The following is a 15,054-nucleotide window of genomic DNA, read 5'->3' as shown; positions in this document are numbered from 1 at the left end:
CCTACTTCTTGCTTCTAGGAGCGAAAACTATCCCCACATACCAACACACGTCCTTTCAGCATCATTTGTCCTCACTCACATGTATTCTAGTAAAATTTCCAAGAGATTATCCAACATAGAATTGTTCGAGGCAAAACACGTTTAACCATGACATTCCTATAATTGAGCCATCGAGAAAGAAGGTGCATCTTGGGTATCCTATGTGTTGGATAAAAGTCCCACCTCGACTAAGCAAAGTCATGAGAGCTTATACTCAAAGTGAACAATATCATACCATTGTGGAGAATCGATTGATTTGTGAAAAATCAAGAAGGAAATAAATAGCATCCAGACCGCATGGCTTAGGACAGACAATGCATTTATTAATTTATTTTGTATAATTTAAATACGCATATAACATAAAGTTTTCAAATATCACAATCTTAAACTATGAAACTATAATTTAAATTTCATAAACAAATAATATCCAATCAACCAATAACATTCAAATTAAAATTAAATCAAAGAGGAATGGCACACTTAGGAAAATACTTTCATAATTTCTTACATTTCTTGAAGAATTAAGGCTCACCATATTTATTGCAAGAAGGCAACCCCCAAAAATATAGTCATTAATCCACCCTTCAAATACAAAGGCAGAAAAAAAAAAAAGAAAAAAAAAAGAACCCGAGAACGAGCCACGGCCACGAACTCACTGGGTCGACTCATCGGCGTCGAGCTGCCAAGCTGACGTGGCGATCAACGGTTGAGTGTGCCAGCCAAGCATCAAACACCCATTATTCTCTTCCACTCTGTACCCCTCTCCTCCAGCAAAGAGGGCCAAAAGCATGCTAGCTTGCTTAAACGCGTTCGAACCGAGATGAACCGGGTTGAACCCAGCTGATTCCATCCGAGTTCGCCAATGAGTTAACGACTCGTGCCGTTCGACTCGGTCTGGTCCTTCACAAGCCACCACATTACAAATCTGCCTTCCTAAATAAACTTCAGACAACAATACGTCCTCACTTGCCGGTTCAAACCCGGTCGAGGAAACCTCGAGCGAGTCAAACATGTTTGAGTAATAATGTAACGCCTCGGTGAACCGGTCCATGAAAACCCTCCCGTTGTGGTTTGCTTCTTGTTCTACAATCGTCACGATCTTCGGCTTCGTTGCTTTTATCGATCCCAAAACCTTCTCGATCGCTCCAGGCCGAGCCAGTAACCGGTGGAGATCGAACACCGAATTCACCGCCACAGCCTCCACCGCCGGCGGCCGAATCTCCAGTGCCGCCGGATTGAGATTAGCTAGGTTACTACACACGATTTGATTGAACTCAAACTCCACACCAATGGCCTCCGCCATCTGTGCTAACTTCCAACCGACTTGCTGCAACGAATCGGCTGTATTACCTTGCTTCGGCGGGCCGATTCCAGTCAATCGAAACGTCGGCGGACCTCCTGGCCGTAATGCGAGCGCTTGCATCAGCGCCGGCCATTGCATACCTTGATTGAGACTGAAATCGATGACATGAACTCTCGATGCCGACGCGAATGCTTCGAGAATCGCTTGATTCGCAGTGAAATGCGCGAATTTCAGATACGGACAGGTCTCGTAAAAGTGCATCTGGAGGATATCGGCGTATGAAGAGTAAAATCCGTCTTGAGGAGAGTAGATTCTGTAAATCCGACGAGCTAGGGCTTCGGCAAAATACGTCGCGACTTTCCTCATCGCTCCGGCTTGCGATACCGCTAGTAATCCGATGTGCTTCACCAATGCCTCAGCGATCTTCATGTTCTCTTGCTGCACGGCCTCGGCGCAGGCCATTAGAGTGTGAACGAGTTGAATCCCTGCGTCTTGCGAGCCCTCCTCCACAACCACCACCGGCCGAGAAGGTTCAGAGACAATCCCGGCCGCTGCCGCAGCAGCAACAAACGGTGGCGATGGCGGCAACAAATTCACCGAACTCTCTCCTTCAATTTTCACTCGCTTGCGAGAATTAGTTTCGATTTCTGTTGAGGAATCTTTGGAGGGAAAAACCGCTACGCCAGGAATGGCGCTGAGATCGTACTCAGAATCGTCGTCGTACAACCGCGAAGGCCTGGATTGAATCCGTGAGTGAGGATTGGAATATTGAGAAGATTGAGGAGGAGGAGTAGAAATAGAAGAAGAGTTGAAATGGTTGGGTGTATTATTGAATTCAGAGAGCATATTTTGAATCCAAGCAGAGAGATCAGAAGGATTATAATGAACAGTATCAGAAGCCAGATGAGAAATCCCATCTTCCTTAACAGATCCCATCACCATCTCCAGTTGCTCCATCTTCTGCGCCACATCCGCCATGTCCGACGCTCTAACCTTATAGCCCAAAACAGCAAGCAACTCATCCATTCCTCCGCCGCCGACCTCTTGCTCCTCCTCCTCCTCCCACATCTTCACTTTCCCACTCAACACTGAAGAACACTCCCCTTTCCCAACCCCCTGCCTTCCGCCGCCGTAAACACCACCACCAGTAGATCTATCATCCTCAAGCTCCCTCTTCATCTTCATCTTCATCTAAACAGAACAAAACAAGAATCCAAGCAGAGAAAACAGAAAAATCAAAACTCAACCATGCAAATGGAAATGGTATTCAGAATATTGAGATCTTTTTTTTCCTTTTTTTTTTCTTCCTCTTCTTTTTCAGAGAGAACATGATAGGAAAAGGAAATACAGTAGGAGATAAGGAACAACAGACGCCATAATAATAGAAGCCAGTTCTCTTTTTTTTCTTTTTCCTCTTTTTGGGGGAATTATAATTTTGTTCTTTTTTAATTTATAATTTTTGGAAAATGGAGAAAAGGTAAATATCCTTTAACCGCTCTCCCGTGTTATATTATCTGTTTTGACCATAAGCTCTCATGGGTTTACATTAAGCTTACAGGCCTCATGCCAATAGAGAGATTATTCTTTTATCATCGAACAAATATGAACCATGTGTGAAGATTATAACCTACTCTCCGTCACACAGACGGTTTTTTATACTTTTTATTTCCAAAATTGAAAAAATATATATATATATATATATTTATAAATAAAACTATATAAGAGTATAAATTTATGGAAGGTGTTTTAAAAATAATAATAATAAATGGAAAGAAAATAATAAGGGTTGTGTTAAAAGGGCTTTCAAATTAATGGGAACTTTGATGGCAACTGCGGGGTCCACCAATGCAATGCTGTTTCCTTTCTACATTACTCTTTCATTTTCGTCCACCTTCACTTCCCCTTCGTGTTATTCACGCGCTTTATTTTATTTTTATTCTAAAATTTTTCTTTTTTATAGGTTTTATATTTTATTTTCTTATAATTTTATTTTATTTCTTCAAAATTAAATTGAAATGATCTGACACAAAAATTGGCTAAACCTAAACGTGTGTATGAGGAATTCTATTTTCTCCAGTTTTCACGAGAATTGTATGAGAGTTATTATTAAAAGGACTTCTTGAATGGCCATACCAACGAATTCTAGTTTTAAAATGTTCGAGTCAGATAATAAATCATTGATATGTATGTTTATTTCGAGGGAAATGAATATATATTTTAAAAAATCATATAAAGAAAAGAGAGAAATATTTAAATTAATTAAACCAAATATATATTTAAAAGAAAGTGGTGTGCACCGAGTGACAGGTCGCGTGAGGAAACATGTAAATTGAGGCAGGTTACACATGTGCAACTCCATGGAAAATAATGAAGAGTCAACTTCCACTCTTGCCACGTCATTTACCAAAACCCAATCATACTTTTCCTCACACTTCGTGCTTAACACGCGCCTCGTCCGTCCTAAAGCCTTCCCAACGCGGCTTTTTTTTTTTTTGGCACAATAAATATGAAAAAAAAAATTACTTTTTTTTTTAAAAAATGAGAAAACTAATTACTTCTATATTTAGAAAATATCACTCATATTTAATAAATAATTTTAGAATATTTTGTCTTGTACACATATTTTAATTAAAAATTCAAAATTTTACCTAATATATCTGTTCCAATTTTGCTATAAATATATTAATAAACGTTATATCTTTTTATTTTTTGTATCAATTATAAATGAAAATAAATAAAATTATTTTTAATTTTTTTGTGAACTATTAAAATTTTAAGTTTCATTCCTTCCTTTATTTTAATTTATGAGTTTCTTTAAATTAATTACCTATTATTATTATTTGTAAATTATTTTACAAAAAAATATTAAGTGAAACCCTTTGAACAAAAATTCCTATATTTAAAAACAATTATTATTAGTAGTAGAAGTATTATTATTATTTTTTAAATTTTTTATTATATTGTTCTGTGGACCCCACCGGAAAAAAAAAAGAAATTAAAAGGGAAAAAAGTGTAGATTCAGACGTCAACATCGGATACAGAACCATCACTCGCCGCGACTCCACAAAACTCAACTTAACGCCGTTAGTAACGGAAGTTTATTATCTATTTTCTAATTTTGGGAATAATATAAAAATTCATGTTTATTTTATAGGTGTTTTCCTTTTAAATTTGGTAATTATTAACCATAATTTTTTTTGTTATGAATTATGAAATTATATTATATTATCTTTTTTTGGAGATTAATTTTTTTTTTTTTTTTTGTTGTAAATAAATATTTGATGAGAAAATTGTTGGCAATATTTTCTATTTTATTAATTTTTTATTAGTTTTAAACTTAATTTTTAATACCTTATTGTTGTAGGTTGTTTATTTGATTCTCTAGAATGCATCAAAGGGTGTACTTTTTATTTGGGCTAAAATTGGATCTAGGCAAAACCAATAAAGAAAAGACTAACACGAGGTTGTGACTGACACGTAAGGAGACCAAATCATGGAACAAATAAGAAGGTAAGACATGTGGTTGGCCTCGACAAGAGGTTGTGACTGACCCTATGAACTGTTGGATGATGAAAGTCCCACATCGGCTAATTTAGGGAATGATCATGGGTTTATTGTGGGGAGTCGTGTTCGTCACCATTGTGGAGAGTCGTGTTCGTCTAACATGAACAACCTCACAGAAGAGGTCAAGGTTGACCTTCAAGCGAGCATGTGCCAATATCACATTAGTGTATATATTTCTTTTGTTTTGCAGGCCTCGTTCTTCTTCCCTTTCTCAAATAAATTTTACCATTGTTGTCACATGAAGATCAGATGAGTTGCATTCTTTAGATTTTGGCAACAATAGTTGAGGTTATTTGGAGAAGAAAAGGCTCGCTCGAAAGACTTTCACACCACATTCAACAAAATGAGCAAGAATATGGAAAAGCAAAACTAAATGAAGATGGAGACGATGAACATTAAACACCAGAATTTAAGTGGAACCAATCGGTTAAGGAAACCAGCTCCTATTGAAGATTGTTGGGAGGGTTGATCATGAGTTTATAAGTAAGAACTACATCCTTTGTTCGTATGAGGCCTTTTGGGAAAACCAAAAACAAAACCATGAGAGTTTATATTCAAAGTGAACAATATCATAGCATTGTTGAGGTCCGTGATTCCTAACAGTTCCTACTGCCCGAGGCCGAGGTCGGTCAACACTTATCCCCGGAGGTTGAGATCAACCAGTGCTCATTGGATTAGGCTGACTAGACCGTGCAAGCTACACTAATAAGAAGGAATTCATATACCGACTAAAAATGCAAAAACTTAACCTCAAGAATCAGCACAAACATCCAATAAAAAAAGCATGACCACTGTTTTCTTGAAGATAAAGTTCAATTCGAATTGACCCCTTATGATATGAGAAAATCACTATAAGGGGTGTAAGATTCGGATTACCTTGTTGATCGAATATCTCAAGGCAAGAACATTGTTTGAGATTCGAATCACTCCACAAGCAAAATCGATCATGTCTAGCTTGAATGATTCTTGTTGATCAAATATTTCAAGACAAGAACACTTGATTGAGATTCAAATCACTTCACAAGCAAGATTGATCATGTCGAGCTTGAATGATTCTACATGCAACCTAAACTACATAGAATTGCAAAGAAACTTAGTCATTGGCTTAAGAAAATCACAAATGCTTCTTTTGCTATATTTTCCAAGTCTACTTACAAATACAACATACATGGCTTTATATAGCCTCAAAATGAAACTATTAAAGGCATTCCAAGAGTTGTAACATTCATACTTAATGACCATAGTTAACCATTGTAACCTAAAGTAAATAAAAAGTCTTAAAATATATTAATGAAATACAATGACTCTAAATTACTCTAAATTGTAATCTACCCAAAATTTATAACATAAAACTTCATTTTTGTTTGATGTGACGTGAATTGAAATATCTTTGGATAATTTCAACAATATTTTCTTCACATCTTCATTGAAGTATATTGTATGATGGATGTCTCTTGGTTCATATCACATTCCTTATCATAGAATGGCTAGGCTACATCAAGACTCAATTAACTTCTAACAACTGAATTCATAAGAGCTCTAATTTCTTTCCAAGTAAAAGTATGTGCATTACCTTCGAACGAGTAAGCATCTTTAAACATAAGAGTACTCTACGAGAGAAGAGAGAAGAGAACGAGTATCAACGAGTCAATTCCATATAAAAACCTGCAAATGCTTAGAAACAAATAAAGCTTCTATCCATTGAACGTCATCTCATCTAGACCTTCTGCTCAATTACCCTTCTTCAAGCAGAAACTTAACCTCAAGAATCAGCACAGCCCATAAAAAAGCATAAACACTGTTTTCTTGAAGATAAAGTTCCATTCGAATTGGCCCTTTCTTATCGTAGAAGGATTAGTGTGAAATCTCATATTGGTTGAAGGGAAAAACGAAAACCTCTCCTAGCATACGCGTTTTAAAACCATGTGACTGACAACGATATATAACGAGCCAAAGTGGACAATATCTACTAGCAGTGGACTTTGACTGTTAAAGCTAAGCTAAATCAAGACGATTTAGACTGGGCTGTTACAGCCAGGCTAAATCAAGACTCAGTAACTTACTTCTAACCATTGAATTCAGAAGAGCTCGGATTGCTTTACAAGTAAAAGTATAGGCATAAATAAATAGAAGGCGCCAATTTACCTTCCGAATGAGTAAGCTTCTTTCAACATCGAGTACTCTGCCAGAGAAGAGAACGAATATCATATCAACGTGTCAATTCCATATAAAAACCTGCAAATGCTTAGAAACAAACAAAGCTTCTATCCATTGAACATCATCTCATTATAATGTTCTAGAGCCTTTGCTCTATTACCCTTCTTCAAATAGAACAAGGATAATGTTTGATATATAGATACACTTGGTTGTATAGACCTATCTTTCATAATCTTCAAATATTTCTCTGCTTCTTCCAGTCTCCCAGATTGACAAAAGCTCCCAATCAGTGCAAAGAAAACCGACACGCCAGGAGAAAGTAATCTAGCATCCATTTCATAATATAGCTTAAGAATCTCCTGAGTTTCACCAATTTTCCCATATCCTATGATTAGATTGGTGTAAGTGGTTTCATCAGGCAAGAACCCTTTATCTAATAAAATGGTTAACATTTCATTAGCCTTTTTCACATCTCCTTCCTCACAAATCTTAGCTATTGCCACATTGAAAGATGAACAACTGGGAACAAACCCTCTTTCTAACATTTTCTCACACATTCTCAAGCTTTCTTCTGAATCTCTACACCCTTCAATGAGAAGATTGAAGGTTTCAGGATATGGCTTCAAACCCATGTTTTCCATCTCTTCCATCAAGCAATGAGCTTCTTCAATCCTTCCATCTCTACAATGGGCGCCAATGAACAATGTATAAATGAAAGAATTTGCCTGAAATCCTCTTTTAGACATTTCATCAAACACTTCCTGTGCAGATTTTATATTCCCAATTTTCAGTTTAGCATAAACAATCAATGAATAAGCAATATCGTCAAGAATCATGTTTTTCTGCAACATTCTCTTCAACAACATTACACCATCTTCAACTCTCCCCTCCTCCAAAATCCTGTAAATCAAACAGCCATTGACAATCAAAGAAGCAGAGCAACGACTGCCATGGATTCTACTCAACATATCAGAAATTTCTTGCAATTTACCTTCCTTACACAACGAATTGATCATGATCCTAACAGTAATCACATTGGGGTAAACTCTTTTCCTAATCATTTGCTCATAAATCTTCCAAACCTTACGATTCTCATCAGATTTTTCCACAACATGAAGCAAAGTATTGAAACTTATCAAACTCAACGAGAACCCACGTTCCTCCAAATGGGCACACATATTCAAAGCAAAATCAATCAATCTCAATTTAGCACAAGTTTGAATCAATAAATCGAACACAAATGGGGATGAATCAGTCACCTCATAAGTATCCAATAGAGAATCTACAATAGAGAAATTGAAAGAGCTACCTTCATTTTTCTTCAAAATTGATTCGAGCAAAGCTCGAGCATCGATAACCAACCGAGCTTTCACTAGAATATGAATCATAATACCATAAGATTGAAACCCATGATTGAAATTCTTCCTCTTGGCCGACCAGTGGAAGAACCCTAGAGCGCGTTTGGCATCAACAAGCTGCTGGAATTTGAGCAAGACTTTTTGGACCAACGAATCGTTTAGTTCCAGAGTCTCGAATTTTCGAGTCAGAGTGTCCCAGCTTTCGCGTCTTGTGAATGAATCGCATATTGAATTTACGATTGCATCGTTGTTGATGAGTTCATCTGCAGCTGTAATTGAGTTAAGTTTTCGTATGGATGAACAGAAGGAAATTTTGGACGACGAGAGAATAAATGTTGACAGTTTTTGGCGAAGAAATGCCATGATTTTAGAGAAAACTAGAGAATTTGAAGCATACTAAAGTGGATTTTGGCTCACTAGATTTGTTTAGAGTGTTCATTGTAACCACCATGCTCAATGACTAAACAATTGTAACATCGAAAGCTCATCCCTCATCGCTAGTAGATATTGTCTGCTTTGACCCATTACGTATTATCGTTAGTCTCACGACTTCACGACACGTCTACTATGGAGAGGGTCTAGCCTTACTCTGACCAGTGAACTCTGATATCATTTGTAACAACTTGAGGCCACCACCAGTAGATATTGTTACTTTAGTCCATTATGTATCACTGTCAAACTCATGGTTTTAAAACACGTCTTCTAGGGAAAGATTTCCACACTATTATAACGAATATTTTGTTCCCCTCTCCAACCAATGTGGGATTTTACAATCCACTCCCCTTCAGGGCCAGCGCTCTCGTTGGTACACCGCTCGATGTCTACTTCTGATACCATTTATAACAGCTTAAGCTCGCATCGTTGACAAATATTGTCTGCTTTAGCCCATTGTATATCGTTGTTAACCAAACGCATTTTAAAATTGTGAGGCTGAATACGATATATAACGGGCCAAAACAAACAATATCTATTAATCAGGTTTTGGTTATTACAACTAGTTTTTTGTGAGGTCAAAAATTTATTTCCTAATGAGCCACTCTTACTACTATTTGATTTGCTTTCTTATTGTTATATCCTAAAGAGCAACTCTTATGATAAGATAAGGAATCGATACAAGGAGAATAAGATTCGGATTACCTCGTTGATCAAATATCTCAAGGCAAGAATATTGTTTGAGATTCGAATCACTCCACAAGCAAGATCGATCATTTCTAGCTTGAATGATTCTTGTTGATCAAATATCTCAACGCAAGAACACTTGTTTGAGATTCGAATCGCTCCACAAGCAATATTGATCATGTCGAGCTTGAATGATTCTACATGTAACCTAAACTACGTAGAATTGCAAATAAACTTAGTCATTGGCTAAAGAAAAGCACAAAATGCTTCTTTTACTATATATATATTTTCCAAGTCTACTTACAAATACAACATACATGGCTTTATATAGTCTCAAAATGAAACTATTAAAGGCATTCCAAGAGTTGTAAGATTCATACGGTCATAATTAACCATTATGTAATTGTAATCTAAAGTAACTAAAAAGTCTTAAATTACTTTAATGAAATACAATAACTCTAAATTACTCTAAATTGTAATTCACCCAAAATTTATAACATGAAACTTCATTCTTGTTCGATGTGGCATGAATTGAAATAGTTTTTGATAATTTCAACCATATTTTCTTCACATCTCTCTTGGTTCATATCATCTTAACTGCGTGGTTTTCATCTAGGGGGTTCTCAGTGCGTATTCGTACCTATATAGTTTCATTCTCAACTTCGTGCTTCTAAGCTTGTTTTGGTCAAACGTTGCTAAGATTTGCTTCACGTGATTCCATTTCACCTACAATATTTCAGTTATTTAGGAAAAGTATTGGGTAAGATTAATATATGGATTAAATTATAAATTTGGTTCAAAATTTGTAAATTAATCCCAATAATAAAATTATCATAAATAATTCCTTAAAACGACTAGAATTTTAATTTATTCCAATTATAGAAAAAAAAAGGCAATATGTACTTTAATAATTATAATATTACATATTGCTTAAGACATTAGTGGTAAAAATAAAAGGACTCGTAAAAAGGGGTAAAAATGACCGTTAGAATGTTACCAGCTCGTTTTATTATTTATTTATTGGGATGTGGGGTCCACAAACACTAAATTTCCCTCCTTTTTATTGGCTCCACGGTCACTAACGGCTCTTGCACGGAACCCGATACTTTACACCCCGGCCTTTGCCGGTGGATTTTGTGGTAAAAACAAAAAAACTACTTTTTACTGCTCCAATTTATATTAAATTTGTATCCTTTTTAACTTCAAACCCAGTCAACAATAGTTTTTTTTTTTTTTTTTAATCAATAATATAAATATTTCATTTTAATTCTTGTAATTTTTTTAAAGTTAATTGTTACCAAAATAAAATATTTTTATCATACAAAAAAAAAAGTAATAAGACCAAAAATTTTAATCTAAAAAACCAGTAACCATTTTTGACCGTCCGATCGATCTGACTAGGCATCCACGTGATAAGTGGGTCCCTGGACCCTACTTCTCTCTGTGTTGCCCATATATTCCTGCATCTTTTTCCACTTTTTATCGGTTGCTTTACCTTGGTTTTAACTTGCCTACACTCATTCTGTTCTTCCACTGATTCCCCCATTTTTGGGTTCTTCAATCTCTGTGTCAACAACAAAGCTATGGATTCTCCAATGGCTCTTTCATTTCTGCTCTTGATTTCTTCCCTGTTGTCTCTGCAGGCCATTGCTGAAGGTGAGTGCTGCTTACTTCACTCTAATTTGTTCCTCCAACTCTGTTCTTTCTGTGATTTCAGCTGAATCTATGCTTGTTTCTCTAGGGATTTACTGTTTTTCTTGCTGCTTTTATGGATGTTTGAGCTGTTTTTCGTTTTGTGAGTGTGATGAATGTGGGTTTGTTGGAGTTCATTTTTGTATCTGTGTGAAACATGATGAACCCAGAAGAAAATAAGACAAAAGGAGGAAAGGGAAAGCACTACATTGCTTAAATGCCACAAGAGTGGTTGCTGCTCTGTCATTAATGGACTGTGGATTATGAACATTTATTGCACTCAATCAAACCATTTGGAACTTTTAAGTTTATGTTGTGATACAATGGTGGTGAGATTCTAGGTCAGCTTGGAGGTGGGGAATGAAGCATTCTTTTATAACAAACGTGTTTTAAAATCGTGAGGGAAAACTTAAATAGGACAATATTTGTAGCAGGGGCTTGAGCAATTACAAGTGGTATTAGAGTTAGATACTAAGCAATGTGCCCACGAGGACTCGCTGGGTGTCACAGTCATGCATGTCCAAGGCGTGTGGTCAATGGCTGCATGACAGATATCCCGGTTTTGCTTGTCCAGGACGTGTTGTTCATGGTTGCATGCCCGTTGTGACACTAGCCCCCAATGGGAGTGGATTGTGAGATCTCACATCGGTTTGAGAGGGGAACGGAACATCCCTTTGTAAGAGGGTGGAAACCTCTCCCTAGAAGACGTGTTTTGAAACCTTATGGGGAAGCCTGAAAAAGAAACCCAAAAGAGGATAATATCTACTCGTGGCTTGGGATTAGATTGTGAGATCCTACATCAGTTGGAGAGGAGAACGAAACATTCCTTTATAAGAGTGTAAACGTGTTTTAAAACCTTGAGGGGAAGCCTAGAAGGGAAAGCCAGAGATGACAATATCTGCTAACAGTGAGCTCGGGCTGTTACAAATGGTATTAGAGTCAGATACCAAGCGGTGTGCCAGCGAGAACGCTGAGCTCCCAAGAGGGGTGGATTGTGAGATCGCACATCGGTTGGAGAGGGGAACAAAACATTCCTTTATAAGGGTGTGGATACCTCTCCCTAGTAGACGTGTTTAGAATCTTGAGCGGAAGTCTGGAAGGAAAAGTCCAAAGAAGACACTATCTACTAGCGGTGCCTTGGACTGTTATGTTCAAAGATTAAACTAATAGGAGAGTATCTATTAATCTTTTATATGTTAGAGCTGACCTCTGCTTGGATATTATATTCAATCATCACTAAATCTTAGAGTTTAGGCATATAATCCCAATACAAATTAATGGGTGATCACCATTTTTTGTGATTTGTTCTTGCAGATGTATTTGTTGGTGTGAATATAGGAACAGATCTTTCAGTAATGCCTCACCCAACTCAAGTAGTAGCCCTCTTGAAAGCTCAACAAATTCGACATGTTCGGTTATACGATACTGATGGCGCCATGCTTATAGCCCTTGCAAACACAGGCATTCAAGTTATGGTATCTGTCCCTAATGAACAGCTTCTAGGAATTGGCCAATCAAACTCCACAGCAGCTAACTGGGTTAACCACAATGTCTTAGCACATTATCCAGCTACTAACATCACTGCCATTTCTGTTGGCTCTGAAGTCCTAACAACTCTTCCTAATGCAGCTAAGATCCTTGTCAATGCCTTGAAATACATTCACTCAGCACTTGTTGCATCCAATCTTGACCACCAAATCAAGGTCTCGACGCCTCTTTCGTCTTCGATTATTATCGATTCGTTCCCGCCTTCGCAAGCGTTCTTCAATTCATCATTGGATTCTGTGATAGTACCCCTTCTTGGTTTCTTGCAATCTACTAACTCCTTCCTTATGCTCAATGTCTACCCCTACTATGACTATATGCAATCTAATCGCTATATCATGTTGGATTATGCACTCTTAAAGCCTCTCCCTTCGAATAAAGCAGCCGTCGATTCGAACACGCTTCTCTCCTACACCAATGCTTTTGATACAATTGTTGATGCAGCCTACTTTGCTATGGCGCTTCTAAATTTCACCAACATACCCATTGTAGTTTCAGAAACTGGTTGGCCATCAAAAGGTGGCTCTAATGAGCCAGATGCTACCTTGGACAATGCTAACACTTACAACAGCAACTTAATTAGGCATGTGTTGAACAAAACTGGAACTCCTAAACATCCAGGGATTGCTGTTAGTACTTACATTTATGAGCTCTATAATGAGGACATGAAATCTGGGCCAATCTCTGAGAAGAATTGGGGATTGTTCGATGCAAATGGAAGGTCTATATACATTCTACACTTGACAGGATCAGGACTCGTGTTAGCGAACGATACGATGAACCCGACATACTGTGCTGCAAAAGATGGCGCGGATCGGAAGATGCTACAGGCTGCATTGGATTGGGCATGTGGACCTGGCAGGGTAGACTGCTCAGCTTTGCTTCAAGGGCAGCCGTGCTATGAACCTGACAATGTGATGGCTCATGCAACATATGCTTTCAATACTTATTATCATCAAATGGGGAAGGTGTCCGGGTCGTGTAATTTCAATGGGGTGGCTGCTGTTACAACCACAAACCCAAGTACGAGGATGTTCATAATTCATCACTTTCCTTGTTTTTCTCCTCATGTTCTTCTGCATATCTTCATAGCTAACTTGTCTTTCTGTTGCTTTGATTGATGAATGCAGGTCATGGATCCTGCTCATTTATAGGAAGGTAAACTTCATTAAGAAACTTTTCGGGAACATATTAAATTTGCGCTAATGTATCGATTCAAGCTTTCGAGTTTAATGGTCATTTAGTATATAGTAGCCAAGTAGGTAATCTTGAGCTAGAACCTCGAGTATTTAGGTTTAAGTGGAGATTTAAGAAAATCTGTTGGGTTATGGAGTCTGCTGCTTATTTATCATAGCTCACTCAATGTTTATACATAGTAGAACATGTAAATTAAATGGTTAGTATAGAGTTACACACTAGATGGTTATATCTGGTAAAACTGTATATAATAAACTGAACCATATATAAACTCTTAGACACGGCTTTAAAAATATATTTTATGTATTCTCTCTTACTGTTTCTGTATTCTCTCTTGCTGTACACATTTGTCTCTCTTACTATATACACTGTCTGTCTTACTGTACACGCCATCTCTATTGTTATACACACTTGAAGTAATCTGTGTTCATCTAGATCGAGTGTGTTTGTCTCTCCTGTTCTTCGTGTTCATTTAGATCGAGTATATGCATTGTTGTGCGATCCTAACATACTCAAGATCTCTAGCTAAAATTGCTTAATTTTAAGATCACTTTCAAACCCATCCTAAGAACAATGTCAGAAACCTTTCTTGTCAGTAATCATTGATTGATCTTAAGTTTTGGTGATCTCTTGGGTTACAGTGTTGTTGGGAGAAATGGCACCTTGGCAAACATCACAGCCCCATCAATGAACTCCACGAACTCAGATTCTTCTGCAAGCGCTTATGGGTATGGTGCTTTGAGTTGTGCAGTGATGATGATGGTTGGAGCCCTGCTTGGGAGTTCCATTTGGTTGTAGAAAGGATTTCGTTCAGGTAGTTTTAGCTTGTTTTCTCCCTCTTTTCCTCCATTAAATTTTGTACAATTCAAGATGGAGCTGTGGAGAACTGGAATTGTATTAGGCTGTTGGCTAAAACTTATGCAATATTCTTTGGTTAAATTATAAATTCGTTCTTCCGAGTATTTTTACACTTATTCTTTGGTCACAGGCTTGAATTGTTCGTGATTTCTAAGGTTATGACTAGTTACGAGGTTCTATAACCTATTAAGAACAAAATTTAAAATTTTAAAATAATATGAA

The 15,054-nt window shown here is 37.1% G+C and overlaps 3 protein-coding genes across 3 annotated transcripts; 1 reads left to right on the top strand and 2 right to left on the bottom strand.

The window, feature by feature from the left end:
* Positions 1-465: 465 nt before the first annotated feature.
* On the bottom strand, positions 466-2,724 carry LOC111805269 (DELLA protein GAI). Its single transcript, XM_023690259.2, has one exon. It carries the CDS (start codon positions 2,531-2,533, stop codon positions 692-694), a length of 1,842 nt encoding a protein of 613 aa, XP_023546027.1. The 5' UTR covers positions 2,534-2,724; the 3' UTR covers positions 466-691.
* Positions 2,725-6,907: 4,183 nt separating this feature from the next.
* On the bottom strand, positions 6,908-8,845 carry LOC111808601 (Pentatricopeptide repeat (PPR) superfamily protein). Its single transcript, XM_023694693.2, has one exon. The coding sequence runs from the start codon at positions 8,782-8,784 to the stop codon at positions 7,171-7,173; it is 1,614 nt and encodes a 537-aa protein (XP_023550461.1). The 5' UTR covers positions 8,785-8,845; the 3' UTR covers positions 6,908-7,170.
* A 2,170-nt stretch (positions 8,846-11,015) lies between these two features.
* On the top strand, positions 11,016-14,948 carry LOC111808611 (glucan endo-1,3-beta-glucosidase 2). The gene is made up of 4 exons (XM_023694705.2): positions 11,016-11,196; positions 12,547-13,800; positions 13,908-13,935; positions 14,616-14,948. The coding sequence occupies exons 1-4, from the start codon at positions 11,124-11,126 to the stop codon at positions 14,770-14,772; spliced, it is 1,512 nt and encodes a 503-aa protein (XP_023550473.1). The 5' UTR covers positions 11,016-11,123; the 3' UTR covers positions 14,773-14,948.
* The last annotated feature ends 106 nt before the right edge of the window (positions 14,949-15,054 follow it).

This window comes from Cucurbita pepo, chromosome 1, assembly GCF_057944985.1.
Source record: "Cucurbita pepo subsp. pepo isolate OVF chromosome 1, ASM5794498v1, whole genome shotgun sequence".
Lineage (NCBI taxonomy): Eukaryota > Viridiplantae > Streptophyta > Magnoliopsida > Cucurbitales > Cucurbitaceae > Cucurbita > Cucurbita pepo.
The sequence above is the reverse complement of the archived record's forward strand: the minus strand, read 5'-3'. Positions and strand labels throughout refer to the sequence as shown.

Excerpts from the sequence above, each read along its gene's own strand:
- LOC111805269 (XM_023690259.2), bottom strand. The coding sequence starts at position 2,533 with ATGAAGATGAAGATGAAGAGGGAGCTTGAGGATGATAGATCTACTGGT.
- LOC111808601 (XM_023694693.2), bottom strand. The coding sequence starts at position 8,784 with ATGGCATTTCTTCGCCAAAAACTGTCAACATTTATTCTCTCGTCGTCC.
- LOC111808611 (XM_023694705.2), top strand. The coding sequence starts at position 11,124 with ATGGATTCTCCAATGGCTCTTTCATTTCTGCTCTTGATTTCTTCCCTG. Across the intron at positions 11,197-12,546 it reads TCTGCAGGCCATTGCTGAAG|ATGTATTTGTTGGTGTGAAT; the intron begins GTGAGTGCTGCT and ends TTGTTCTTGCAG. Across the intron at positions 13,801-13,907 it reads TGTTACAACCACAAACCCAA|GTCATGGATCCTGCTCATTT; the intron begins GTACGAGGATGT and ends TGATGAATGCAG.